The sequence below is a fragment of the Mugil cephalus genome, chromosome 11, assembly GCF_022458985.1.
Source record: "Mugil cephalus isolate CIBA_MC_2020 chromosome 11, CIBA_Mcephalus_1.1, whole genome shotgun sequence".
Lineage (NCBI taxonomy): Eukaryota > Metazoa > Chordata > Actinopteri > Mugiliformes > Mugilidae > Mugil > Mugil cephalus.
Window position 1 is genome coordinate 2,536,805 of NC_061780.1, and position 26,772 is coordinate 2,563,576.

At 41.5% G+C, this 26,772-nt stretch overlaps 1 protein-coding gene across 10 annotated transcripts in view; it reads right to left on the reverse strand.

Annotated features, from left to right (window-relative positions):
- mef2d (myocyte enhancer factor 2d) overlaps window positions 1-26,772 on the reverse strand; it is an 83,496-nt gene that overhangs the window by 8,827 nt on the left and 47,897 nt on the right. For 3 of the 10 annotated variants that reach the window (XM_047597794.1, XM_047597789.1, XM_047597790.1), the window contains exons 4-11: window positions 22,577-22,714; window positions 15,956-16,181; window positions 13,383-13,439; window positions 6,527-6,705; window positions 5,728-5,757; window positions 3,062-3,179; window positions 2,442-2,619; window positions 1,826-1,894 (exon numbers count right to left, since the gene is read on the reverse strand). In XM_047597794.1, the coding sequence (XP_047453750.1) occupies window positions 1,826-1,894; window positions 2,442-2,619; window positions 3,062-3,179; window positions 5,728-5,757; window positions 6,527-6,705; window positions 13,383-13,439; window positions 15,956-16,181; window positions 22,577-22,714 (995 nt within the window). Of the gene's footprint in view, window positions 1-1,825; window positions 1,895-2,441; window positions 2,620-3,061; window positions 3,180-5,727; window positions 5,758-6,526; window positions 6,706-13,382; window positions 13,440-15,955; window positions 16,182-22,576; window positions 22,715-22,895; window positions 23,022-26,772 lie in introns of all 10 variants that reach the window. The other 7 variants (XM_047597791.1, XM_047597792.1, XM_047597793.1 and 4 more) reach the window with 7 other exon arrangements.

Below are 26,772 nucleotides of genomic sequence, written 5' to 3' on the forward strand. Positions count from 1 at the left end.
TGGCGAGGAAAAATGTGTACAACAGCAAAGGCGAGGCTCGCAGCCAAGCCGTCAATCACCATTTGATTGGAAGGGCTTGTTTGCTCGCTGTGAGGGCGCACTGTGATGAAATCAAAAACAAAGCAGAGCGGTCTGGGCCGCAGAAGTGCCCACGTCTGCCCATGCTTTCCTAGGACGGCACGATTTTCCGTTGTGCCGAGAGAACAGTTTGGTGAGCTGGGAAAGCTTCCCACATATCAGTGGCGCTCACTTGTTTTCAGTGACAGTTATTCTGGTCCCACACGCAACACAGCAAACCTGCCTGGTGCTGATTCTAGTGTCAAACCTGAGGGTGCTGAAACTCTGCCACAATCAGCATCTGGGCTGCATGATTATGGACAGAAGGTAAATCCTGCTTATTCAGTAAAATCCAAGTCCATGGCTATTATAAAACATAGGCTCTACACAAAATCTTTTATCACTAAAACTTAACTGACATATAAGATTACCATACAGATGATTTTCTCTGTGAATTGTTTACTGTATAGAATACTTGCCAGAAATAAAAAAAAATTTATAATATCAGGATATGTGCATTTTCATTTACTTTTAAATCTTAATTTATATGTTTAAAAAAATAAGAATGTGCTTTGAAAGATTGAAAGCTATTTGCAGGCTTGTGCTTTTACATGATTTCCAAAAATGTAGCCCTACTCTAGGTGTCAGATACACACACACCACTCAGAATAGGAACAGTAGTTGGATCGATGAAACTAACACTCAGGGAACACTAAACGCAAATAAGTGCTGCTTATTCAGAATCTCTGCGTGGTTTAACTGATCTGTTTGCAGGATTACATACAATCTGGACTACCATTTGTTAACATCTACAAGGCGATATGAAAAGCTCTGCTGCATCTGAGTTGGTGGTGACTGTTAACTATATGGTCCCTTTTCAAAAAAATAAAATGCTCACCCCCCTGGACACACAGCTGCTGTGCAAAAATAACAAACACTCTATTATCATATTTTCATGGACAATTTTCAGCTTGTCAGGCAGGAAAACAAGTAACAGTCTTTCTGCTGACAGCTAGAATGATTCTGAGTGTCTCTTTTTAAACACTTTTCTGTTACAGGGATTCACAGCAGGTTGGTTATAAACCTGGTCATCAAATTCCAAACTGCAAACCGATGAATGCTTTTATTCTAAATAACTGACTTTGACAGCTCTTTCAGTCATGCCAATGTAGGAATTTCAGGCCTCCATGTATCTGAGGAATTGAATCTCATGTCTGACTGTCAGCTGAGTGACAGCTAAATGGCTGAGGAGTAAAATTTTAATGCAGTAAGCGTGTCGGTGGTGCACAGCTGTGCACTGGTTCAGTGCTGGGGATTGAAAGCGGCACCCATAGTCTCCTTTCATTCCAGAACTTAGCAAGGTGCTGCTGCTGTCACACTGAAGCTTCTTCCTCTTTGTTCTGACACTTCCAAAGAGTTCCAGATCTAAGCTTTCGGTGGCATAAAAACACAAAACAGCCACACTAGTGAACGGATAATCTGGGAGGGGGGAAAACGTGATTTTTCTTCAACAGAACTAAAAGAGCAATGAAATACAGACAATGCAAAGCAACAGGCTTCACGTCATACATACAAATGGAAGGAAAAAGATTATTTGATATCATGTTTGTCATTTAATTGCATCTATTCTGTAATTTTGTCGGGGGTTATTTTGGTCACACTCTGTCAAGTCATTATACAGTCATACCAGCGTGTGAGCAGTATAATCACTTGGCAGAAATATGGCATGGCAGAGCTGCACAGCGCTAGATGCTATCATGTCATTCACCTCAGGTTAGCAGCAAAATTGGAGATGCAGTTAACCATCTCCGCATTCTGTTTCTCTGCACCCCACATGCTGTGGAGAAAAAGGGGGGGGAGGGAGGACAAAACAAGAAGGCAGTTATAAGCCACTCCCCTATCCACAGGTTAGCCTAGCATAGCCAGACTGCTCACACAAGCACTATTAGCTGAATTCATAAATGAGACTGTAAGTAAAAAATAATTTGGCAATATTTGACTTTTCAACATGCTAGAACGCAATAATAGAGAGTAGGCTATACAGTAGTAAAGAGATAATATGCAATGGTGGTTTGAGTTAAGTTGTTCCAAATGTCTCTGACCAATATCTCAGGTAGCAGCCTTGCTACCTACCAGGAGGTAAAACTGAGTGGGACTGCAGGCAGAGCTGAGTGGGGGGTGAGGTGGGGGTGATATCTAGGTCACCACAAAGATGAATCAACTGCAGCTTTGTAAGCTTTGTATGTGATCAGTGCTTCAGTGTGTTTTATGTGCATGTGTTGAACTGGACTGTAAAAGATATATGGCTTTAAAGGGAAAGGTCAAACGTCAGGGAATTGATAAATCAATCTCACTTATGAGTTTAGTAAGAAAAGGAAGCTTACACCAAGTTACTGAGTGATGCCAAGCTCAGCTGCTGTTGCTGTTGTTGTTGCTGTTGTTGTTGTTGCTGGGAGACTGCTGGTTGCTGTTGCTGTTGCCAGGCAGCCATGTTGCCAGGCACCAGCCCTGGTGGTGTGAACGTCTGGAGCGCTGTGAGTTCTGCACTCGTCAGCTGGTACTCTGGGATTAAGGGACAGAGGAGGGGAGGCACAGAGGGAGAAAGACAGAAAGGAGGTGGAGAGGAGGGGTGAGGGGGACTGTTTTACATCATACAACTTTCTGGTGCATTAATATTAATCAGGGCTAATCCATATTAATGGAGATCTTTGAAGTGGAATCATTCCAGAAGCTCTCACACAATGAACAAAGTGAATATTCATAGTGGTTTGTGGCATCACACTGCAAGGTTTTCAAGTATTTCTCTGTGACACTCACAATGTTTCCTAAAATAATATAGACTATATCTTTTACTAGGCATGATGATTCACATTTTCCCTTTTTTTCAGTCGTGATGGAAGTAGTTCCATTTCTTCCCTAATGTGAACGGACAGATTCAGTTTGAGCTGTGAAAATGTCCTGTCTTGCTGCGGGGGGCAGTCTTCTGCTGCCTTCAACGTCTTACCAGTGTTGTAGGCCGTCTGCATGCCGGAGAAGGGTGCTAGGAGACTGGGTGTTGCCACGGAGACCACTGGTGTGGTGAGCGGCTGTGCCACCTGGGAGCCACCTAGCCGCTGAGCATTCTGGGAAGATAGAGAGAGAGGTGGAAGAAGATGAACATAGTGACACAGGACATTTACTGCTGCGGTGATTCTGAGGGGGTCTGCTGTTTTAGACTTCAGGTACTCAAGAACTGCTCTACTTCACAAAAATCTAATAAAATATAAATATATAAATAAATATAATAATATGAATAAAAACTATTCAATCTAAGTGCTATACATTTGACTCTTTGTACAATCGTCTGCATCTCCTCTGTGCACAGAGCAGTTAACTCATTGAAATATGGCACTGATGGAATTATAAATGCCATATTTTAGGGTCAAAATGTAAAGTAACCTCTCCTTAGGATCACAAAAGCATTTTCAACCAAACTCTTTCTTTCTTGTGTCATGGCTCAGCGTTGTAATAAAATCTGGTCCAGTTCCACAACAAGTCATGTCTTTTTCTCCTTATATGGACTGAGTGTAGAAATTCATGGCTCATGACTTCATCCATTTTCAGCAGCAATAATAATAATAGTTAGCATGTGCTTCCCAGTGTACAGCAGAGTGAATGCAACGTCTTTGCAAAGTGACCAAAAACCCTTCAGTTACTACTTCAATATTTCTCTATAACGCACCATGTTCTACTTCTACAGGAAACAAGAACAAATTGGAGAAATGCAACTCTGACTGACCTTCAACCCTAAACTTTCCTGCTTCTTTTTAAGTCTTATTCACATGTTAGATGAAAACAAAACTAATCCAACTAGGACCTGATATCTAAAGTATGACATGATAAACTGTTAGACGACATCATTTGCTTGTATAGGCCAGTGGAAGATGTTTTATTCATCACGCGATAGCCAGAAGTCTTTTTGCTCCCTGTGAGAAAACCCAAGCCCCTCAGTTCCGTCTGAGGTGTTTAACTTTTCTGTGACACTTGAACATCGGCATGCAAGATGAGAAATGTCTCGCATCTCAAGGTGGCGTTGGCACGGCAACGCTATCGCCAGGGCCGGGCGCTCGTGTTATGTAGCGTCACTGTGGAAAGTGTTATGAGAGGCATCGCTGTGCTGGAGAATCATGCTGACAGGAACGCATGCATCGACAAGGATGACAGAGGAGAGATGAGTTTGTGCGGTTGTTTGTATTGAAAAAGTATGTGTGAAGAGAGGTATGCGAGGAACGAATACACAATGTGAGGAGAGTGTTTCTTCAGAGGCGTGTGTGTATATTTTTGCAAAGAAACACACATGAGCATGTCAGCATGCATGTTGCATGTGTGGCGAACCGAAGGGGTCAGCGTATCTCAGTCTAACGTGACCATCTGTGTTCCAGGTTGGAGACTTTGGGAGCTTTCCTCACTGTGATCCTCGGAGCATCGACACTCAGATGAAACCAAACATGCACATGCTGAGCAGCTTTCACAAACAGCGGAGAGTCGGCTGGTTGCTCCTGTTTCCTCAATATTTCCTCCCTACAGTCTTATTTGGGTTGCACAAATGTCACTTCAGGCTGGGTTTACTGTTCCATAAATAGGTATATATTTTTAAACATTTTGGTTCAAATATATTTGAAACAAAGCTCTAGATTTTTATCACAAAACTCACACACTATTCAAGAGAAACAGGAGGGTGTGGAAACATTCTTTCAAATTCAATATATTTGAAAAACAATTAAACATAAGAAGTGTATTTTAAGAAAAGAATAAAACGTTTTCTGTCCTCCTACACTCAAAATTTGACACTTAGAAACAGTAATAGCACTAAATTGGAGGTTTAAGTGCATTCAATATGTAATACAGTATATTTAAATCAGTATCACTTGATTAAGCTTGTCAGGTTTGGAAGTAGAAGAGCAAAATCTCCTTGCTCCCCAACAAGAGTTGGTTTAATTCCTATTTTTGTACGTAATGACCTGATGACCTTATTTTTTTAAGGAAGGTACAAGTCATGTGTTAGGACATTAATTAAACTCAAGATAAGCCTGTTAGGTTTAAGAGACACTCAAAGTAAACCAGTTTTATTCATTTAGTTATTGTGAACAATTCTGCGCTATTTGCATTATAGGGCACAACATGCTTGTAGTTATCTGTAGTTTAAAAGGGATACACTTCCAATTTTGGTCTAAATGCACTTACAGACTAGACAAACTGTCTGCCAAATGCATGTAATGTAATATTAGAGTCCTTTTGATGCAGACACAGTTTAAATGCAAGGTATGTTTTCATATAAAGCCTGTGTATCTGTACTGATGCTCTCATGCAGTCTTGAAGGTCAGGTAATTTAGTAATCAAATGTCAAAGTACAAGTTAAGTCTTAAGTTCTCATTTGTGCAACTTAAGTCCACAGCTCTGCTTGGTTAAGCCTGTAGTGAAATCTTCCAGGAACAGAGGCAACCAGGTAGTATGACCACTATTGGTGTGAAGCTCCACTGCTCAAGTATCTTTACTTGTACTCTTGCCATAGCATCGGTGCCACTGAGTCTACCCTGATGGGATGCTGATCGTGTCACACTCATGCTTGGTGAGATCACACAGTGATTTGACACGACATCCATGAGGCTAAAACTCTAGAAGTCTATTCACCTCACTCACCAACTCCAGCTCTTCCTCTGTCTGCACGGCCGGGGGGGAGGGGTGGGGGTAAAAAAACAGACGACTGTTAAGTTTCTACAACAACTAATGGCTGTCAAAAAAGGAACACTTAAAATCTATAAACAAAATAGTAATTGTAACATAAATGTGTTACTGAAAATGTGGCCTCTAAGTTTTGGGCACTGCTGCGCTACTTCACAGAGCCGTGCTGTGGCAGAGATAAAGACGAAATAGTTTTTATCGAGAAGTGGGACAGGAAAACACAGGATCCATGACTAAAAGGAGAAGCGGTTAAGAGGGAGCGGCAGTCATCTGAATGCATTTTCATGGTATCACACATGCTGCTGGAGGCTGAGAGGATGTTTGCCCCCTGCATGGTGACATGTATAAAGCCCCTACTATACTACTGTAGTTTTCATGGTAACACCTTAACCTTTTTTTCTTACTGGAGAGTCAGACTATGCATTATTATGACTAGATCTATGCATAATCTAAACAAAATTTGTCTTCATGTGAGTTGTTCTTGCACGAGGACCATTGTATTATTAGACAAAAACTCAAAATGATCGTAACAATTAGATGGGGAAAAAAAGAGATTCCTAACGCTTACCATGAGATGGATAATTATTCATTTTTAAGCCATTAGTGGAGCATCAGAGGGAGCTCACCTTTGACCAATCAAAAAGCTTGGATCTTTCGGATGCCTCATTGTAAATATTACCCATTTAATTTGAAAGACAGTATTAAATCAGTGACTAATTATGAGTTTAACCGCTTGTGTTCTCCTCACCAGCTGCATGAGGCTCTTGCCGCTCTGCGAGGTGATGACCTTCAGGTCCGGCTTGCGGCTGTTGACCATCTGAGGGCTGGGCGGAGGTGGAGACTTAGCCAGGACTACTTTCCCCAGGCTGTTGCCGTTGGATACGGAGAGGAGGCCTGGGGAGGCCCTGGCACTGATGTAGCCATTAGCTGAAGAGACACAGAGAGAGTGAGGTTTAGTGAAGAGGGAGAGTAGGGGGAGGTTGTGTGTTTTTGTCTGTTTTGATGTTTTAAGTTTGTGTATCTACCTGTCTGTGAACTTGTAACTTTATGTGGTTGTTTGTCTGTCTGTGTAAATTCTGAACTCTGTGTGTGTGTTCTCATTAGCACGTCTGATTCCTCTGTCACACCACATGCTCCTCATCATTTCAGCAGCGCTTCCACATCAAAACTATGTCATGCTCTCTCCACAACTATTTCATTTCTACCATCTCTCTCTCTCGGCCTGTCTGCACGTTTCCCTTCTTTTGTTTCACTCGTCTCGGCGTTTGGTGAAAACAAAAACACACAAACGTCTCTAGACCCCATCCATCTTACACTTTCACTGAGCCCTTGAACAACTGTTTCCAGTCACGCAGTAAAAAGCCTCTAATGCAGTGCGATTATTGCACTGTGCTTCAAATAGTGTATAGAAGTAATTATTGGAGCTCCAAATTATAGCTGCACAAGTGTGCGGATTCCCATTGCGTAGCGTCCTTGTGTGAATGTATGTCATTATGTGGCGGATTTATCCACATTTGGTGTGCTACTGAGTATTTGGGACAACAAGTTGCCCTACGCCAGATTGAATAATAGATAAAACACATTTTATCAGCATTCAAGCATGCTTTCTTTCCCCTTGCGTCTTTGAGTGGTGCATTCCAGAAACATGACAAGCCACATTACTGAGAGTTACATGTGTCGAACGCGCCCTTCTTAGAAACCGTCACATTCCAAACTCCTACGCAGTAACGTAGACTTACTCTAGGAAAAAGCGACACCTGACGTACTAGTGTCGCACAACAGCACATTTCTGTTTGTGTGTGTTTGTTCGTGTGAATATTCTGGTTGTTTTTGATGTATATAATTTTTATACATTTAAATTTTGTTGTGCATTTCATTTGCATGTGGTGTTTGTTCTCACTTGTTTTGAAACATATTTTTTGGGGGAAAAGAAACTATGGAGGGGTAGGGTGTCTGGGTGTCATGACAACAGGACTCCAGCAGACAGCAGCCTGTCCGTGTGGCTTAGGTTAAAAGACAAGTCATAGAGTGTATAACAGAAGGACAGCAGGGACTTTCCCAGGCCTGACTGACACACACACAAACACACAAATGCTGTATTCCCCTTAGACAAGGGGAGAGAGGGTGTGTGTGATAGCAGATAGCACTGCTCCATGACGCCGCCACCAGACGACAGTGGCATGTGACTCTGCTTCATCTCACACACACACATAGAGTGGCCATAAACGAAACCCGACAACTACAACAACAAGCGAATACCGCCTCTGTAATCAGCTCACTGGAGGGAGACTGGGCAGAAAGGTGGGAAGAAAGAAGAAGAGGAAATGGAGGAGAAGAAGAGGGGTAAAACGGAGGCTGGTGTAGGAGAAAGTGTTTGACGGTGTAGGAGAGGAGAGGACTGTTTACTAGTACACAGGGAGAAGAAAACAAGCAAACACAAATAAGGTTTATTACCTACATATCACTACATTGTTCAAATGGAATTTTATTAAAGGTAGCAGCACGCAAAGACTTGAGGCTGACACAAGCGTCAGGTTTTCTGAGAGTTAGTTTCAAATATGCAGAGAATAACAAAAACTACTGTTGCTTCTCCATGTTTAGTTTAGACTCTGGGGACATTAAGCAGACCTGTCCTCGTTGATCTGAGAGGTCTGGATGGATCCTAACAGAGCGGCAGATCAGAAACATATTTTGGCCCTAAAGCATTCAGTGGGAGGATACGGATAACAAAAGAAAAATAAAACAGAAAAAAAAAACAGAAAGGAGGTTTAAGAGCTGCACAGAGAGTAATACTGTTCAGTACATTCATTTTATTTGCCCTAAACTGTAATACAAGTCCTCCAACAACCGCCAACCAGAAGGAAAAAATACTAAAAAAAAAAAAAGAAAGAAAGAAGAAAAGGTAGAAAGTAAGGAGAAGAAGATGGGGCAGGAGAGATGAGGCATGAAAGTAGTTCGGAAGGAGGGAGGAAGATGGGAGAAAAGAGAGCATGTAAGGAATAACAGAAGGATTTTGGCAGAATGAAAGGGAATCAAAACTATACGAGAAGGTGAGAAAGTAGAAATAGAAGGAGGGTAAATGGAGTCAATATGGAAGGGGGGAGAAAGAAGATGTCTAGAAATGGAAAGCATGGATAGAACAGGGATAACAAAGGAGACAGACAGAGTTGTGCAGAAGGACTTAAGCATTGGAGGCAAATGAAAATAGCCGTTTATTAGATGTGACTGGGGAATGGCACAGAGAAAAAGGCACAGAGGGGAATGTACAATAAAAGAGAAGCATTGAGATGTAAGGACTGAGAAAAGGGAGAAAACTCCAGGAGAAACACATATGGATGAAAGGGAATGTGGTAAAGTAGGTACGGCATGGCCTAAGGGTGGAGAAGAGATGGAGGGAGGAGGCTAGAAAGGAAGAAAGGATTTCTGACACAGAAGGTAGGGAGACACTGTGGAGGTAGTGAAGACTGAGAGAGAAAAAGGGATTTAGCAGCTATCTGACCACTGATCAGCTGTGTCCTGACGCACAGCGACCTTTCCCCGCATCAGTTGCTTCTGGGAAATCCTGCGACTCTCCGTGTGTGTTTGTGCTTGTGTTGCGTAATGTGCACAGTGTCATTCACTGATGGGAATCTGTTGCTGACTGCTTTGTGTTAATGTTTGTGGGTAACAGATTAGGGGCGCAGGTTTGTGGTGAAGTTATGACACACACAAACACACACACACAGTGGGTGAAAGTGAGTCAGTTTCTAGGTTAGCGTGTGAAACTGACATGTTTTACAGGTGCCCTATACAGAAAATCCCCTGACGGAAAACCGCCTGAAGAGCGGGCATCTTTACTATATTGTATGTGCTGGCGTGGCAGGAATTCACAGAAAGAGGCAGTTGAAGCATTTCTGTGCGTTACTGTGTTCACTACAGTCATTTTAACTAGACCCCAGATGCATTCGTGTTTGAGAGCCAGTGTGCACATTTGGGGTGCAACTTTAAATTGAGGAGAGACATGGAACACAATGTCAAGAGATCAATGCTGACCCTTCAAAGGTATGTTTATTTTCAGGCATCACATTCTGTCGTGAGAAAGTTACAATATGGCTGAAAATATGTTTAATGGGGTCAGAGGGATCTTGACCTTTGACCACCAAATTCTAATCATTCCTCCTTCAGGCTGGGTGGACATTTGTAACAAAATCTGAAGAAATTTCCTTGCGTTATTGGGGTTACACAAGTGAGATGAAGGAGGGTTAAATATTGGTTTTCAGTGCTCAACCCACACAGTTTTCTACGGACAGTTTCCACTACTTAAAGACGACGAACTAAATGTCATTACCTCCACTGAACTGAACCGGAAACAAATGAAACATTGTCTGCACTGACAGAAACCACTGGTGGTGAGGACAAAATGTGATTTGAGGGAGAAAAAAATGTTCCACTACAAAAAAAAAAGTTTGGGATGTTTGGAAAGTTACACCAAATAAGTTTGATGGGTTTCAACTGGCAATAATAACACGAACAAGAAACAAAAGTCAGGTTCTTGTGTTTTTCTGACTTTGTTATGTTTTACCAAATCGCAAGGTGACTGTTTTAGGTGTGTGTTTATGTATGTAGCTGACACTGTGACTGTGGAAGCTCACGTGAATATCAGTCCTGGTGTAAGTGAGTCACAGAAACATTGTGAGCTGTTATTTATGTCAGCTGACTGTTTGCATGTAAGTCCACTGTTTGTATGCACCTTTTTTGTATCTTTTACATGTGCTCTTGTGAGTGTTTACGCGTGAGTACCACTGGTGCATGCATGTGTGTGTGTGTGTTTGTGTGATGTCTCCTATTACGCGAGACTGGGCGTGGGAATGTGTGGAATGCCAGGTGACGTCAATGGTGACATTCCCGGGGCCCTGAATCCCAGGACAACAGCTGAGAACGACAGATCCGAGAGAGGAGGTTGGATAGGAACAGAGAGGGAAGAACGGAGGAAGAAGAGGAGAAGAGGGAGAATGAAAAGACATTAGAGGAGTGGGAAAACCAGCAGTGAGAGGAAGAGATCTGGGCAGAAAGAGTGGAAGAAAAGTAAGAGAATAGTGTGAGTAGGAAAAAGGGAGATAGAAGGGAGAGAAGGAAGAAGGAGGAGATGAATATAAAAGTGAGAGAAGAAGTGGTACAGAGTTTAAAGGAGGGCATGTGGAGGGAGCCATCCGGGTGGATCAGGTCACCTGAGCCGAGCTCTGGGGATGACAAGGTTTCATTTTTCGAGACATGAAGGAGTCGTGACGGCATTACAGCGAGCTGCAGGAATTCTGATTCATCCACACTGAGACACAGATGTCCACCTACTATTCACCAGTCTTCTTCATCCAAATAACAACTAAAGAAAGACCGATACCAGTCACCCATGAAAAATCCACTGTTTAAAATGATTACTTAAAAGTTAACAGTCAACAGTAGATGAAAATAGCCTACTACTTTAAACCAAAATGATCATTAAAGCAGCTCTTGAAACTACTAGTCAAAACAAAAAGGGACTTTAAACAACATTCATTTATTGATCTAGACTAACATTCAAGAACACCACTTGATAGGGAGTATATACACTTTCATTAATAGCCTTGAAAAAGTAATATCAATATTGAAACTTGGCTTTGGTGTATTCCTCTTATACAGTGCTGGGGAGTTAATACAAGTTTATTGATTCCTTTTGGCCCACCTTACCTTGAGACAATACGTTTATCAAGTGGATAAAAGAAGAAAAAAACACACCTTTCCGCTATATCTATTACTATGGGCTGGCTGGCAGTATCTATCCTGGCTAATGGGATTTAAGAGGGGAGCTCTGGCCAGTGTCAAAGTCACCTCTGAGGAGAGTCCTGTGCCAAGACAAGGGACAGTTGGATAGGGGGGTGGGGAGGTGGTGAGTCGGGTGGGGCGGTAGATTATTCCAGAGAGGAGACGAGGGGGAACAGCTGAGAGAGACAGGATGAAAGGGGGGAGGTGCGGATAGAGGGAGCAGATGAAGACGGGAAGCAGTCAAAGTGAACAGCAACACTGTAGCAGTAAAAATGGAACATTACCGACTGTGACTGTTGATTCTGAGAGGTAGATAGACAACTGGCACAAAAAATGCCCCTCATCAAATGGTGGGAAAAGTGTGGGGGAGGGGATTTCTGACACTGCTCATGCAGTTCTGGAGATCATTAACCATACTTTTAAATAGCCTCCAGTTCAAGATGTGAATGCTTTATTTCTTTGAGCCTGACTGGTTACCAATTAGTGAATCACACCTGTGATTTGTTGTCTGTTGATGGGGAAAAAATAATTGATCAATCATAGTTCTGCATGGCAGGATAATATAGACACATGTACACAACAAGCTATCGTATGTACATAAATCAACCTGTTACATTGCTCAGTGACAGGAGCAATCTTTGTATTATTGTATTATCCTCTGCAGCTTACAGAAAAGTTTGGAACAGATTCTGTATCTTCTTGTGCACTGTTTCACATTGTTTAATGCATGTGTGCATCTGCATGTTGCTAAAACACATGTAGATCCACATGAGTAATGGGTTTTGATGGGTTTTAAGCAACGGGGTAACATTTGCATCAGGATAAGATGGTAGCCAGTCATTTGTTTTATCACTTACAATCAAATCACAGTGATCAAACCAAACTGTTGTGGTCCCGAGGACTACAAAATACTTTCCATGAATATATTATGGAAATATACTTTGAGGGACTATAGCTTCCACATTTCAATTTCATTTCCAGTTTCCTCCATATATTTAGAGGATAAAATCACCAGCTTGATGTGTAGTACTCGTGATGGCTGAAAATAACACCAGGGACACTGATAGTTTAGGGCAACACAGAGCTAGATAACCCCCTCCAAAACAGAAATCCGCTAATATTAAGAGTCAGGTTGAATGAAAAACATTCAGTGAAATAAGACTTTAGTCTGATTAAAAGGATGTCCCAGATTTCTTTTTCTTTACTTCAAAGGGACAATTCACCCATTTTCTGAACTTTTCTACAGAGACAGGCCACACGAAAACTGCCCCAAACGACAGAAAGGCTGCTTTTGAGGCCTTAAATATGCTTATGAATGTCAGTGGTCACAAATGTGAACTCACTTTCAGAGGCTTTTGTCATGTAAGAGCTGTCAGATTTGAGACCAGTTTAGAAATTTTGCCAAGGTTTCAAAACATATTAAATTTTGTTCCCAAGTCACTACTCAGAAACAGCAACTACACAAAAAAAGACCTTCGTACAAGTTGTTTTCGACGGCTGTCAGTTTATTTTCCTCTTTTCAAACGCTCTCCTTTGGTTTCTCTGCCACAACCTGAAACTCATTCTGTTCTTTGGACTGTTTACAAGCAGCTTGTACTGTGACCCTCAGCTGTCGCCAGTTAACAGGTGTTTTAGTGCAACTGTGTTTGAGTCGCTGTGTGAGTGGTGCGCACGTGGCCAAGCCTGTTGCCACACATGAAATATTTTGCATTGCTCTGCCAGTAAGTTAGAATCAAAAAATACTGTATATGTATGTGTTTGTGTGTTTGTATCAGCACAAAATGATTTCTTCACAAAAATATGATCTGTGTGAAAGATTCACTTACGGACTGGACTCGGGCATGCTCCATTTGAGTTCCCCAAATCTCCTCCTAACAGAGCACCTAGAACAAGAAAACACACCTCAGTCATAAAAATATGACACAATTAAAGCAATCTAATTTTATTAAGTACATCATTAAACAAAAAACAACTTGCCACTGACACTCATATCCACTCTCTGAAGGATCTTAATTGGTTCCAACTGTGAGCTTCCAGTTAATGTTTAAGCGCTGGTTTCATCAGTTCTCAGTGGTCCTTGAGTTATGTTGTGAGTGGGAAAAATTATCTCATTTTAAATAGAGAAAAATGAAGCCAGCCAATGTTCATCATCATTTAAAGATACAGGACTGTTAGTGGAACTGTCAACCATAATACTTCACTGTTAAATATCAGTCAACCATGTAATTACAACCATCAAGGTAAACTAAGGCTAAACTAATATTTTCTCTTGTCCTTATCTGTATCTCTGTGTTCCTGTGTTTGAACTAGGGCCAGGTATGGTATTGGCAGAGGTTTTAATGTTACATTTGGTGGAAAAAGCTCTCACGAAGAATCTGAAAGGGAGTCAGGGTTTGAAGTACAATAAGAGTGAGCAGAGTAATAATGAAAAGCTGTGATTATCTGAACGTTACCAGTTAATTAGTAGCTGATCTTGAATAAATAAGTCAATGAGCATTAAAGGGGATCAGGATTTAGTGGATGGTGGTAAACATTAGGCTTTGTTTTGGGGTCATATATTTTGCTCTCCACATTTAAGAACATACTGTATATGCAATAATGTATACTACTATAATGGTATAATGTTACCATGCAGGTTGTTTAAAATTGTTTAATAACAGACATTCTGTCACACATTCATCATATAGACCTAATAAAATGAAGTCAACGTTAAGTTCACCCCAGTGCTTAAAAATGTCATGGTAGGTACATGTTTATTTTATTTATTTATTTATTTTTTAATAATCTCGGATGTAGTATACGACAGCGATATACTTTTATTTTTCATTCTAGAAAATGCTAAGCTCACTTTTCCTCCAATAGCAGACAGCATTTTTTAGACATGGCACTTATTTTCCCTCCTGTGCTGCAGATTCAGTTTTGGGATTTTCAGAAAGGCAGAAAGTCCAGGTCATTACGGTTTACTGAAAAATATCTGTCACGGACAGAGTCGGGGAAAAACACCAATGAGTAAACACGATGAACCCAATACTTAATGTTGGATGCATAACAGGGTAGGGCAGAGCATTTGCACTGCCGAGGTTATGAGGAGAAGGAGGGGGGAGGCTGGGGCGTCCATTACTACTACGTGAAACTCACTTGCCTCAGAGAGCGGCATGTTATGAAAGATGCTGTAATGCATTTGTTGTGCGTTACATCACCTAATTCTGACTTGCAATGAGATTACGCTGGTCAGAACAAAGCTTGATAAGTAACCTTGTCTGAGACGCAAAAATGGGGCACAAATCCTTTTAGTCAGAGGGTGAAGCATTGGTTTGCCACACAGAGGCAGGGGGCGCACACAGCAGTGTACCCGGCCATGGTCAAAGAAATGATGGATGTCTGTCATTATAGCCAGTCTGCACTTATTTGAACAGGCAGGAGCTACCCAGACTGACTGAGCATGACGGCTGGACAGAATGTCGATAAACAGACTTCTCTGGTCATTTCTACTGTTTGTTGACTCAGAAAATTCTCTATAAAAGTGCTGCGGTTACATAAACGGAGGGTGCACCTTATGAAAAAGGAAAAAAGGTCCTTAAGTAGCTGCATTGCCATGACAACGTTGTCTATAAAGGTGGCTCATATCTTTTAAGTTACAGACTTTGACATGAATAGAAGATGCCAAAAATGATGACAGCAAACTGTAGAAGAAGTAGGCCAAACACAGAGAAAGTGTAGCGACAGAAGAACAGCACTCGCAAGTTTAAATCGGGATTTGAGCCCCATATACATAATACAGTGTTGACAGATGCCGCTAATTGGCATTCAACACAGTACGACCCATATTTACAGCAGGGTTTGCTGTGGTCGAGTAGCTACTTCACGACCTCTTTCACTGAGACATTTACAGACTACGGCGACGCTGTGTAAAGCTGAAAGAAGCACTTACATTGATCTGATCCACATTTAAGAAAATCGTACACTCTAAAAGTTGTTTGACATCTTTCAGGCTTGAATGAAAACCTATCATTCATTTAAATACAAATCTGAGCATCGTCACTTTCAGAAAATTGTCTTCATTTTGTCTCCAGCGCTTGTCAATCAAACAGCGTGGGTGGCAGTCGAAAGCATGTTTTCTTTTGAAGAAGCTTTGGGATTTTGTTCTTCTTCAGTGCCTCTAAAACTGCTGTCACTGTTCTCAGAAATGCAAAACTCATCAACTGCTATCAGTTGCTCGGTGTTTAGAACTGCTAACAGAAAAGCTATAACGTACTGTTTGGATCAATCAGCTGCATGTGTTGAAACTGGATGTGTATTTATATGAAAATGCCACAGATCGTTGATTTAAACAACTACAGGCGCTGCGAGGCCGTACAGAAACCAAAGCAGTCCAGCTGTGTTTCAGCAGGTCTCTTACCTGCGCTGGCTGGTCGCTGTGGTAACCCTGGTGACACGGTGTTCCTCTGCAGAGTGGGTTGCTGTGGCGACAGGAGGCGGGGATCTGTGAGGGTGGAGGTGACAAAGGAGGTGGTGGTGACCAGGGCACCGGCAGGGTTGTTAGTGAACTGGAGGGCCGCTGCTGCGTTCTGATTGGATACTGGCACGGTGACTGGCATGGAGAAGGTGGGCTGTGGGACTGCGGACTGGTGGAGAGAAAGGAAGAGGGCGCTAGTTAGTGAGTGGCCATGTTTACACCCCTCACACGCACATACAGTAGAGATACAGTACGGGACAGGTGATCAGTTAGTGATCAGCAGCAGCGCAAACAAGCCCATAGGTGACACATACACAAATACAACCAACATACACGAAGAGCCTTTCCAAAAGGAGATACATTTCTAAGAAGCAACTGTCAAACATTTAAATCTTATCTGGTCAAACAAAAAACATTGAAAAGAGAAAAAAACTTTGTTTCTTACGTAAATTACTGTTTAAGTCATTTTGCTGAAGAATGTTTAGTGCCAAAGTCATTCAAACTTTAAATACTGACATTTGTAAAGCTTATTTAAGAGGAAATGCTGCGTACTGACATATTTGTTCAATTTAAATTAAAGACTGAAAGAAACTAATGAGTGACATTTCCAGTTTGCTGAGTAATTTCTGTCAATATGTATAGAGCTGAAGAAAACACATTAAAACTGGTTGAAACCAAAATATTAGGAAATACTCATTTGCGTTGGAAAACATTTTTTGCCCCCTGCACTTATTTGTTTTTGTGTTACGGTTCACTGTTGGGGCAGAAAGTTATCATCAGGCGTGTTTGCATTCAGTGGAATCAAACATATAAAAAGAGCAACTGGAAACTGTTCCTTTAAATAAAATTTGTCTGCCTCGTGTTTTGGAAATAAACTCTTCAAACAGCCAAATACACAGAGAATCCCTCTCACTCTCACACAAACACACACACATAAACACACAAACAGTGGCTCAGTTTCAGCATGCAAAGTGACTTGGTGGAAAGGCCAAAAAGCGGTGTCGCCTCTCATGTCTCATGCCAGGTTAAACTCTTGTCGCAGCAGCAGGTTATTGCATCAGGTTATTGGTGACATTTCGTAGCGTGCGCGTCACATTCCTGCAATATCCCACCACCCCCACTGACGTGTGCTCATCACCGGGAACGTTATATCCTGCAGAGGCTGTACTGAGAAAGTACACCGCTCAGGTCAGCTACAATAACTGAAGACATACTGCTTGTCTCGACTACAACAACTTTTTAAATGGTCTACCTTGTCATCTGATTTGATGGAAGTAAAGGACCAGATAGCCCAGGGTGCTGAAAAATCAAGGGCAAGGACCTGAGGTTGTCCAGCCAGCTGACCCATTTCACCCTGTTCCAACTCAATCTGAAATAAGGACTTCTATATATAGAATATGGGCCAGTGCTGCACTGTACTGTACAAAAACTGCCTGGGACCCAGTTTGATGCTGAGGAGGACGAGGGCACCTTCCTGCCCTTGATCTCTGCGTCTTTCGCTTCTGCAAGCTTTTGTTATTTTTCTCTGATTCTGGAGATAGCAAGGAAGGAAAAAGGAACACAAAAAGAAATAAGGAGTGGTATCTAGCTGGGTCTGACAAAAAAAAAAAAAAAAACTTTATCGATAAAACTTTAAATGTCTGTAATTTTCAATCAATATATTGACAAAAGTCAACAACATTCACAGAAAAGAACTATGCAGTTTGGTCCTAAGTATGATAGAAATGTAAATTATGAAGAATAATGATTCATTTTATTTATTTAGTTTATTCTCCAAGCTTCTCATTTTTTCCTGAGATGTACAAGTGGAGACAGTCTATTTTTATTAACAACTCCCTTCCAACTAAAACTCCTTCTTCTGATCCAATAAAATGACCCTTGCTCAAAAGGAAACTAAACCAAAGATAAAGGAGTCCTTGCAGCCATTAGCCACAACTGCCTGAGATGTCCAATTCAGGCATCAGGCTGCAAGAGGAGGTTTGCAAAGGAGAGAGCTGTAAGTGGTGACCAGGGAGGGTGAAGATAGCAGCTAACAGCACTGCACCACTGCACACTGGCCAAGCAGAAGGTGAAGGGAGGGGATGGATAAATGGAAGGGTGGATGGGGGGTTTAATGCAAAAGGGGAAGAGGTGTGTAAACACAGAGCATACAGCACTAGGAACGATTTATCCTCACAGGACTAGGGGGTGAGTGGGTGAGTTTTATTTATTTATTTTTTGTAGCCCACATGTTTCGGTATTAAGCACTTACTGAAAGATAACAAACAGAATTTGCTGAAGGCCATTTTCATAGAACAATTCATTCATGAGTTTAGATGACTGTCTTCCCTCGAGTCAAACTGCTGTCTGACTAATCATATCTAAAATTTGCTAACCATTTGGATTTTTGATCTGATCTTTTAACTATGCTGTTGAAGTTAATATGACCACTGTCTACTGCCGTGTACAACTGCAGATATACAGCATAAGCTACATACTGAAAAATTATGAAAATGAAACAAATAAATAAATGCTACATTCAGGGCAGCTATCACTGAGGCAGCACGACCTCAGCAGTAACTTTGTGAGGTTTAGGAATGATCAATTACAGAATTTAAACTTAACAAGACGTTTTTGTGTGCGTGTGTTTTATACACCTAATTTTAACACATCTACAGCCCTACCTCAACAGTCTTCTCCAAGCAGCAGTCTCTTTATTGCAATTTGTAATGCTTTTAGCCTTAACTTGTTCAAAACCACTTCTCCACAGGACCTCTGTGGCCGTGCTATCTTCAGGTTGATAGTATATTGATGACACAACTCTCTTCACTTGTTCTGTAAATGTAAATTTAAAATGTGTCCTCGCCCTCTTCTGCTCTGTGTTTCGCTGAGAATTAATCTGTGCCTCTGGCAAATTACAAGAGAATTTACATATACCCGCTGCAGCAACATTTAACACCAAAGCTCCTAATTGCAAATAAAAGAGAGGAGGGTTAACTGGGTACTGCCAGTCACCCTGCAGATTTAGCACAGAGGATAGAAACCATATACTAAAAAAAAAAAAAAATACAAACAAGAAAACTGTTAGGTAAATAATTGACTGCGAGCTTTTCCAGAGGGTCATGTGAGGAAGCTCAAGGCTTCTTCTGCGCAAAGGGAACAAAAAGAGAGAGAGAAAGCTAACCTATTTCCCCGCAGAGGAGCCCTTTCAACAAGGGTGTGTTTCCTGGATGCAAGGGTAAATCAGAATGAATTAAACTCATGGCCTAGTTTCCCTTTCCTTTGCTCTTGTCCTGGAAGCCTTTGAAAGTTTTTCTATTTTCCTATTTCAACTTTAGGATTGTCGCATCCCATTTGTTAGCAGCTTTGGATGTAACACAGAGGCAACATTGGAAAGGTTTCTGCATTTAGATAAGCAGCTGACCAGTAAATAGGTTTTAGTTGCTGTTTTGTTTGGCGTCCCCTCCCTCTGATTCACCTTTTACTCTAATATTTGAATAAAGATTAAGCTTTACTGCTAAGCTTCTCCAACAGGAGAAGTTAAATTGAAGCTCTTGTATGTAATGCTCCAAACAGAAGCTGCTAATATTAACGCTTAGGTTTCTGATGCCTTTGTGGTAAAATAAGGAAACTAACGTGACAAACATTCATATTATCTTCAAGGCTACAAATGTTCATTGATGATGTTCTTGGTTGTTATTCTCCTCTCAGGCGACTAATAGGAGTCTATTATTAGTGCTCAGTATGACACAATAATATTATACTGGGGAAATGTTTTTTGTCCATATAGAGTGCATGCAGTGCAGAAGGCAGATTGATAACATAGACATGTTAATTATAGCTGCTTTTTTCCATCATTACAAAACAGGAAAAATTATTCAGAATTATGTGGAAGGAACTTTAAATTGTTATCGAGACTTAATTAAAATTAAATGATTTAGGGACCAAAGTTGATCGACCACATGTCTTAACTCTGACATCACAAACTCATCTGAGTGCATTTCACTGATTAATAAAAGTCAAAAATCCGACCTCTAAAAATTAGATTAGTTATGAAAGACTGTGATTAGCTGCTTTACTTGACATTCAGAATGAGCCTGTGCGGGGGACAAAACGTTTAGCTCCTAGCTCAAGGCCACCACAGAGGTGGCTGTTAAAAGGAAGAAATCTATTTCTTATTTAATTTCCAGAATCTCAGAGCCAGAAAATGATCAGGCCAAGGACCCTCTGGTAAAAAAAAAAAAAAAAATCGCTGCCTTTTTCCTCGCCTACCACAGTGCCAGTGTAACATCAACAGATCAGTTAGCCCGGGGTTCGTCTAGCCAAGTGTCCTGCGCATTCTCCCTCACCACTCTCTCCTACCTCAGGAGGTATTTTAGTACAAGTGGGATTAAGCTTGTATATCCCGGCCCCTGGCTGTCATGCTGCGGATTAGGATGCTGGGAGGGGGGGTGGTGGGTGGCGCTGTATGCTTCCATTTGTTGGTTGCCCGTGAAAGGTGTGCTGGGCGAACCAGGAAGGCAGGCAGGCAGGCTGAAAAACTGAAGGACAAGGTTGTGACGGGAACTCTGCTAGCTAGGGACATTTCGGCTAGCATCAATTGACGTGCGCCAAGAGCTCCGGCTCTCCAGGGGTGGTAGATTGAATTCCAGCCTTCTTCTGCTGTGGCTTTCTCTTCTGAGAAAAGCTTTTAAGAGCCATTTCAGCTCACACAGCACAGAGCGACTGGGTCAAACTGAGAAATTCACTCAACTGATTAAACCAAGAGGTGGCTCTATTTCTCTGTTGTTTGGATCGTGTTGACAAATTATTATTAACGTTAGCATCTGAACGGTTCTGTGGTGGCTATACTTTTTAAGGAAAAGTAAATTATTCACCACATGATTTTGTCCATCTATGTTTTACCTGTATTCTCTATCTTGCATTGCAACTGTAATATCCTTAAACTAGCACTGCATTTCCTGTCCATATTTCATGTACCTTCTCTCATTACAAGCAGTAACAAGCAGTCTGCAAATGTAAGACAAAATGCTCATCCTGCAGATAGAACAGCTGTCCAAAAATAGCTGTCAAATAAAACTCCATCCATAATTAATTGACAGATCACAAACACTATGAAAACGTAAGACTCTATTTGAGTAAAATAATGATGGACTAAAAAAGTACTTTTGCGTGAAGTTATAACACCACAAATGTGATTTTAGGAATAACTGCTGTCTGACTCTCCTACAGCATTTCAGTGTGACTGTGTTCCATCCCAAATGACCAATCAGAGTGGCAGGCAGACAGGAAGCGGGGCTGTAAATTAAGTGCAACTCATTAAAGTGACATTAATGGCATTATTGAGCACAGAGGAAAAAATGAATCACAGGGAAATTGGCAAAGGAGCGGAGTGGTAAAAGGGGGTTGGCAGAGCGCCAGTCAGGAGGCAGAACCTGGATAATGTCAGGAGCAGAGTCAGAGTAAAAGGACTACACTGGAACTAACTGGCCTCACTAACACAGTTAAAATCCACCAGTCAGTAACTTTCTGAATAATGTCTACAATTGCACGCATCTTTCTTTAATGTTGCTAAGTATTACACAATGGGTACTTTCAGCCAAGCAAGCTGAGTGCTCAAAGGCATGCTCCAAACGTGTTGATTATTACCATAAAACATGATTTCCCCTTCCAATATCTGTTGCTATGCCAACTTTTGTGAAAACCAGGGACCTAGTTAGCTCTCTTCTCCCTCTTTTGTTTATTCTTGTACATTAGTAAACTTACAGAAGCATCAGGAACAGTATATTAAAATCACAATATTCCCAAGGAAGCTCTTCACTGTGATAGCGGTAGCTTCAGACAAGTAATCCCAGTAAATCATGTCCTATTTAGCCCTATGCTGCTTTTTTTTAAGGTTTTCTTTCTGTCTTACCCACAAAGTTATACATGTGCAGCATCGCAGAAAAATCTCAGTCGTCTTTTTCGGAGTCTGCCCTCGTTGAAGGATTCTGTTACACCGTTTCCAGAGCACACCAGATATTTCAAAAATTGTCTGGAAATGCTCTTGAAACGAGAGATACTGCACCAATAAAAATCAAGTTCAGATTTTTAACTGGAAACCACATTAAATAAAATCTCTATGGAAAATGTTTTTGCAGTGCACTTGGCTTTTTAAGTTTTAAGCTTTGGATTCTGGATTCTTATGACAGCCTTTCATCATTTTCTGATATTTGTAAGAACAAACAATGAATTGACATAGTCACGATGATTAAGATTAATAAGATGAATTAATGGTGCAAATAATTCTAGTTTTATAACTGTTTCCTTGAGTTCCTCAACTTGGCTGCTCTGCCATATGTTTCTTGCTCACACCATTGCTGGGGTGGGGTGGTTGTGGGTGGTGATTTGGTGGGTGGGGACAGGTGCTGTTGGTAAGAGGTGAAGTGGAGAAGGTAAAGGGTGGGGAATGGCAAAGGCGAGTGCTCTGTGAGTAGTCAGGCCGCCATCAGCAGCCGGAAACCTCCGGTTGTCTGGTCAGCGGCAGCAGCAAGGTACCAACATGAGGAGGGGGCAGGGTTACACAGAGTGGTGGGAGGTACTCACTGACAGCCTATAGTTCTGCATCATTTTATCAAACTCCTCGTCAATTTTTTTGTATTTCTCTTCAGTGCGAGGGGTGAGGGAGAAGGGCTCCTCGGGGTCTGGGCTCTCAGAGTCCCGGTGCTCTTTCTTGTTCAGAGCCTTGGTTCCCCAAACAAAAGAAAAAGAAGGCAGAGAGAGAGAGAGAGAGAGAGAGAGAGAGAGAGAGAGAGAAAGAGAGAGAGAGAGACAGAAAGAGAGAGAGATGGAGGAAGGTAGATAGAGAAAGAGAAGAAAAGAAAGGGTAGGTTAGATAAGGTGACAAAAGTATGATGGTACTCACGCCGTAGCGTTTGAAGAGGCTGTCCAGGTCCTCAGTCTTGCGGTCATTTAACGGGCTTTGGTCGATGGAGTCGTCGCCGTCTGGCTCAGGGCTGTTGCAGCCATTAAAGCCTTTCTTTCGCAACGTCTGAAGCGATTAGAGAGGGGTAGAGGAGAAGAAGGAGGAGGCACATTTACATTTCATTTTTCATGCACATTTCAGAATTACCACTTTGATGTTTGGACACAGTGAAACCATTTTCATTTATCAAACACAAATGAGCTTGACACCCTCATATGTGTGACTCATACACGATGTCACTGTGTAAAAATGAAGCTGTCAAGGTCAAATGAAATAAAAGGAGTTGTATTTCTCATGGCGAGTTGAAGGACTTCTGCCTTCTGGAAAGCACCTCAACCTCTGCTAACCCAGTCGATTTCAAAGGTCAACGTGCGTAACTTCTGCTGCCCACGTAAAAGCAAGTTATTACCACTGCGTCTGCACTGCTCACCTGGCAGGTGCTCTCAGGAAGTCATGGTTTAAAAGGGTGAAAAAGACACCTCTGCATCAAAGAATGTGGCCTAAGAAAACAGACACCCCACCTATCTTTACAAAGTGCACAGGATCTGCTGTAGGTACCCTATGGCAAGTGTGCAGGCCAATAAAATACTAAACTTACAAACTTGAGACAAACATTACAATGAGGCATCACACCTCCGCACGCATTGGCTAATCAACAGTGTTGGTAATTGGTGAGAAGCAAAAGGGGTAAAGGGTGATCTAAGAAGCATGTGGTGGTGTCATTTCTGCAGCTAACAGCAGTCAGGTTGTGTCAGTGTTAGCACACTTTGGAAAGGGCGAGAAGAGAAAGAAGCAAACTGTGGAGAGAGGCGAATAGAGAGGCTCTTATTTTGAGAGGATTCTGCTAAACAAGATTTGCTGTTAAGTAGCTTTGCCTGGTGGGCCCTCGACCGCAGTGCCAAGCACAAAGATCCTCGCCACGAAATGGATCTCAAACTGGAGCCGAAGAATCTTCTGTGGTCCAAATACAAGATTTACCCCTGAGTGGCGCAAAAAGAAAGAATCCCTTCACAAAATTCTGTCGAAAAGAGAAAAGAATCACTAAAGTACACTGCAAAAATCTCAATCATCTCATCAGATCGTTTCTGGAATTGATTCCTGAATTCTCCTTTATTAAAACAAAAACTATGGTGGAATAGTTCAGTCCACACTGGATCAAATGTTTTTAAGAATTATTAGAAAAAGAGGCATTCACGGTACTGGATGTTTGAAAGTTATGATGATAGATCCTAGAAAAGAGGTGTAAGAATGGACAGCCATACACGACATGACTTTACATGTTTATGTCTGTTTACCAAAACTGCTGCATACATCAGACATTTTGCAAACCACTCTAAATAAATCTAGCAGCAGACTCCTGAAGCTTAAAGCAGCAATAATTGATTTCAGTGCCCACATGGAGGCAACGGATAAAGGTGCAACCACAACAATGTCACAATCTAACCTAATGGAGGTTATGGTGGTTTCATACGGTCCAAGTCTAATGCTCCTTTTCACTATAGTCTCATCTTCAGCTGCTTAATGTTCCCCTTTTCTGACAAATGAATCACTAACACTTTATGCCTGCTGTTGGGGTAGGCCATGTACAGAAGGTATAGATGAAAACAGCAGCCTTCTGCATGAAAAACTGAGACTCAATGAGCTGAAAGAAGCAGCATATCAGAGGTGGTGGCTCGTCACTTCTGAAAACTGTTGACGTCTCATATTTCATTCATTGCTTACACAAAAATGTAACTGCATCTTCAGTTTGATGGACTGCTAAACTTAAGACTCACATTTCAGATTCGGAAATGCATCCAAAGTCTAATACTTTACAGCATTGTCCTTTTGAGATTTAACTACAGATACATCTTGAATTGAAGGATTTGTTCCCCAGTATATTGTCTAATAGCTCTAAAATATATAAAATATTTAACACACCTTATATTTTCTTTAATTAACAACCACCTGCTATGTCAGGTGTGACTGGAGTCTAGTGGTGGTCTGATTAAAACGTAAGCACATGCTTCATGACTCCCCACTGTGCACAATCAACACTAAGTGAGAATGATTCAACCGAGTGCAATTCAGCATCCTAAGTGGAGCTGGTGGGAACTCCTACCTGCAAGAACGCCAGACTAAGCCCCGAGGAGGCAGATAGACATTCTTTTCATTTCAGATGAATTAGCCCTAATTCCTCAAAACAGGTGAGGGCAGGAGGGTAATGATGCCATTTGGATGTAAGGGTAAAGAGACTTTCAGCGTTAATAACAATAGCACCCTTTGATATGAATCTCATTAAAACTCAAAGCCATTATTATTATTGCGGTGTCAAAGCTGCGTTTTATCTACCCACAGAAACGGGTTATTAGAAAGATTTGTTCCAGCATGCAGACAGCCTCCTGATTCAGCTGTTCGGTCTCAGCAGAGTAAGTCAGTGCTCTGATCTGCAGCTTAATGCAAATTTAACGCGCAGGAGCCACCACCACATGCTTTGTTGTTCACAGAGAAAGCACTCCATGGTGGCAGATGTGTGTATGTGTGGTCTGACCTAAAAACTGAGAAAACAAAAGAAAAAAAAATTAAATAAATAAAAATAGAACCACTTTGGGCACGACAATGACAACATGTGACAGAGGGCTGCACGGAGGACGTGATCGAGCCGTGCACCTCCTGCCCCGACTGTCAGGACACAAAAAGATAAAGAAAACTGTGATGACAGTGGAGCTGTGTTGGTTCACTGTTCACATGTAACGAGGCACATTTTACTTGAACACTTGTGAAGACCGTCAAAGACATAATTCAGGCTTTGGCAATTCCTACAGTACACGCCTAACTCGAACCAGAAGCTAAACATAAGCGGACTAAAGAAAATCTGGGATCATGGCATCAACAAACTCATCTTTTGATATCATTTTATCTTATTAACAAATTTTAGTTAAAAGCATCAATTCTATAGTTACTGTAAGTCAAAGAACTGTGCAGTCATTATATAAATAAGGGGAATGAGGGGATCTAGTGTATTGAGGCCAGGTCAACACCTTGTGCTGTTCATGTTCTAGGCACATGGTACATGTCTAAGTAACATCCACATGAATGCCAGGTCTAAAGGTTTCCCAGCAGAACACTGAGTCGTCACAAGACGCTCAATGCTATTAGCTTCTCCTGTCAGTGGTTTTAATGTTGTGGCTGATCGGCGTATGAGCGAAGCCTGTGTGATGTCACCCATAGATTCCTGAAGAGCGGTTTTGAAGCTTAATGTGGGTGTTTGGCAGATTGGCATCTGACATGATTCTGACATTTTAAGGCTTTGTATAATTTGAGAGTATGAACTTCATTCATATATTTCGTCATGAATCAAATCGACTCAGGTAAACAGACCTGAACTATCTTTGGTATCAGGCTCTAGACATTATTTCTGCTGTAAAGTTTGACTTTTTGCCACTGAAGTCTATGGGGACTGGCGCGCGTTTCGAACTAGCCTCGAGTGACCATTTGAGGAACTGTGTGTTCTTGGCACTACTGTGTTGGCGTAATTTTCAGCCTTTAAAATTGTTGCTTGGAATCTTCGACGGCCAAACTTTTATCAGTTTTGAAGATTGGGATCAGGATTGAGTGCACCTGAGTGTTTGTGCCCACTCTAAAGAAATTACCTTGTGGTGCTCCTGAGATGTACTGTATTTTGTCTAGCAGTAACTGTCTAGCAATAACTTTGAGCCAACAACATTTTATCCAAGGGAAAACTAATGCAGAGCAATACAGACCTTGGTGTAATTTTGTTGTATTTTAATCAAAAAAGTTTTTTAAAAATTGCGCTGTTCAAGAGCATTTTACAAAG